At 36.8% G+C, this 2,073-nt stretch overlaps 1 protein-coding gene across 1 annotated transcript in view; it reads left to right on the forward strand.

The window, feature by feature from the left end:
* LOC117111144 overlaps positions 1-2,059 on the forward strand; it is a 2,450-nt gene extending 391 nt beyond the window's left edge. The window contains exon 2 of the mRNA XM_033254012.1: positions 897-2,059. Within this exon, the coding sequence (XP_033109903.1) occupies positions 901-1,533 (633 nt within the window). The 5' untranslated portion in view covers positions 897-900 and the 3' untranslated portion in view covers positions 1,534-2,059. The remainder of the gene's footprint in view (positions 1-896) is intronic.
* The last annotated feature ends 14 nt before the right edge of the window (positions 2,060-2,073 follow it).

Genomic DNA, 2,073 nt, shown 5'->3' on the forward strand with positions numbered 1-2,073 from the left:
GTATGTATATAGGCCTATATAAATTTTAACCGGGACCTTCCTCATAGACAGCAGAAGGTCCCGGGTTCGAATCCCGGTTGGGGAAATTTTGTTTGCACTCGCAGATTCTATACCGTTTAAAATGTATACTTAGGCCCTATATGTATAAAGTATTACCCGAAGACGATTTAGAGTCTCCTCACGTGTTCCGGCCCTATATATGTTTAAACAAATAGATAAATAACAATAACTGTTCAAATAGGAACCTGTTGTAGCTCATCAATTATATATATATTATATAATGAAAAAAACGGTGTACAATCATTGAAAGGTTGACTTGTGGAACACAAATTTATTAAAATAAAACCAAATCAAACGGATATTTCGATACCTCCTGCTATCTTTATCAACGTTAAAGTGAGGAAACTTAGGAGATCTTACATATACATAAAGAATAATAAATGGTATTAACAATCAAAACCAAGTTAAAGATACAATCAGTTGATCGGACCATGTCGGACCACAAAATGAAAGTTCGGTGACAAGTTAATGAGCGGATTACTTATACAATTAAACCATGTAAAGATGTTGGCAAAATAGCATTAATTATGTAAGCGATAGTTTATTGGTGGTGCTATAGGTTATCCTTTGAATCAATTAAGGGTTGGTTTTGAATTTATTTTCTCTCCCCTCTTGGGCAAAAATGTTTATCTTAAATAAATAATAGGAATCCCAAAGGAGTCTCTGATAACCTTCTGTAAAACAATTGGCATCGGCTCGACCCGAAATGTCATAAAAAAGGGGTGATGTCTTTCACATTCATAAGCTCGGAGTGGAAGAACAATGCACACACCTACGCCACAGATATTATAAGTCAACTTTTGCCAAAACGATTGTCATAACAATTTTATTTTCAGAACCATGGATTGGACATTCAGATTTACCGTCCTCGTGGCGACTTGTGCCATTCTTTGCTGTCGGATGGCATGTCAGGCTAGCACCCATGACAAAACCATGCCATCTTCGGAAGTGGGTGTTGTGAGATCCAGACGACAAGTAAAAAGTGGAAAACCTAATGCTGCGTTACGTCACATTACATCAGGTCGTGGGAAATTCCTCATGCGCATGCGTCGAAACGCAGCAATTCAGCCAAAAATTGTGCCAATACCACAACAAAACGCGACCACTCATTCGACAAACCAGACAAATGGTCTCGGTATGTTCGTGCAACAAATATTCAAACGTGTATCGTCTGCAAATGCTGCCAGCAGTGGTGCTATAAATCCCGATGACGTCAACTTGCAGCAAGTGGATTCAGGTGACACTGCTCAGAAACCCATCTCAGAACTCCTGAGAAAATTCTACAAAAACGATCAAGAAAATCAAAGCAACGTTTTGGAAAAAAAGATGACAACAGCTATAGGTTCTGCTGAGTATTTTACAAAAAGCACGACAATGGTAACATTTGCACCGCCAACGAGAGGTGATGATTTATCTACTGACAAAAAATACTATGAACGTTATCTCGAAAAACTTAATGCGTATTTCAATTAAAATACTTTTCTGATTATGGGGAACTTTAGCTTAAATTTTGTTAAATTAGCATACCCATTAATGATGAAGAATGATGATGCTGGGGGAAGTCTTTCTTAGGTTTATGTCATGGTGTTGCATTTCATTCTTAGCAAATATCATGGAGGAAAGAAAACTGCTTTCTTTCCTCCACTGGTCTCCATTAAATTGCTTAAATTTGAGTGACATTCTGGAAAGGGCCATTCTGTGATCTAAAAATTTTAACATATAATACCAATCAAGATAGCCATTAACACTGTCAAATTATATATAAATTAATAGTGTTAACAGCTATCTTGACTTGTAGTATATGCTATTTATTACCAGCCGTACCTATTGTGCAATGAGGTGCATCTGATGGTTACTTGAATCTTTAACCTTTGTGGTCTGATGGTTATGACACTCGCCTGCATTCGTTGAGAGCTATGCTACACGATATACCAACATGTCCTTTATTCAAACACTGTATTTACTTTTCTTTGATGATTTATGTATAATTTAACAGTGTTAACAGACACATCT

The sequence above is a fragment of the Anneissia japonica genome, unplaced genomic scaffold (genome assembly GCF_011630105.1).
Source record: "Anneissia japonica isolate Jap-2015-1 unplaced genomic scaffold, ASM1163010v1 scaffold831_len117347_cov185, whole genome shotgun sequence".
In the NCBI taxonomy this organism is placed as follows: domain Eukaryota; kingdom Metazoa; phylum Echinodermata; class Crinoidea; order Comatulida; family Comatulidae; genus Anneissia; species Anneissia japonica.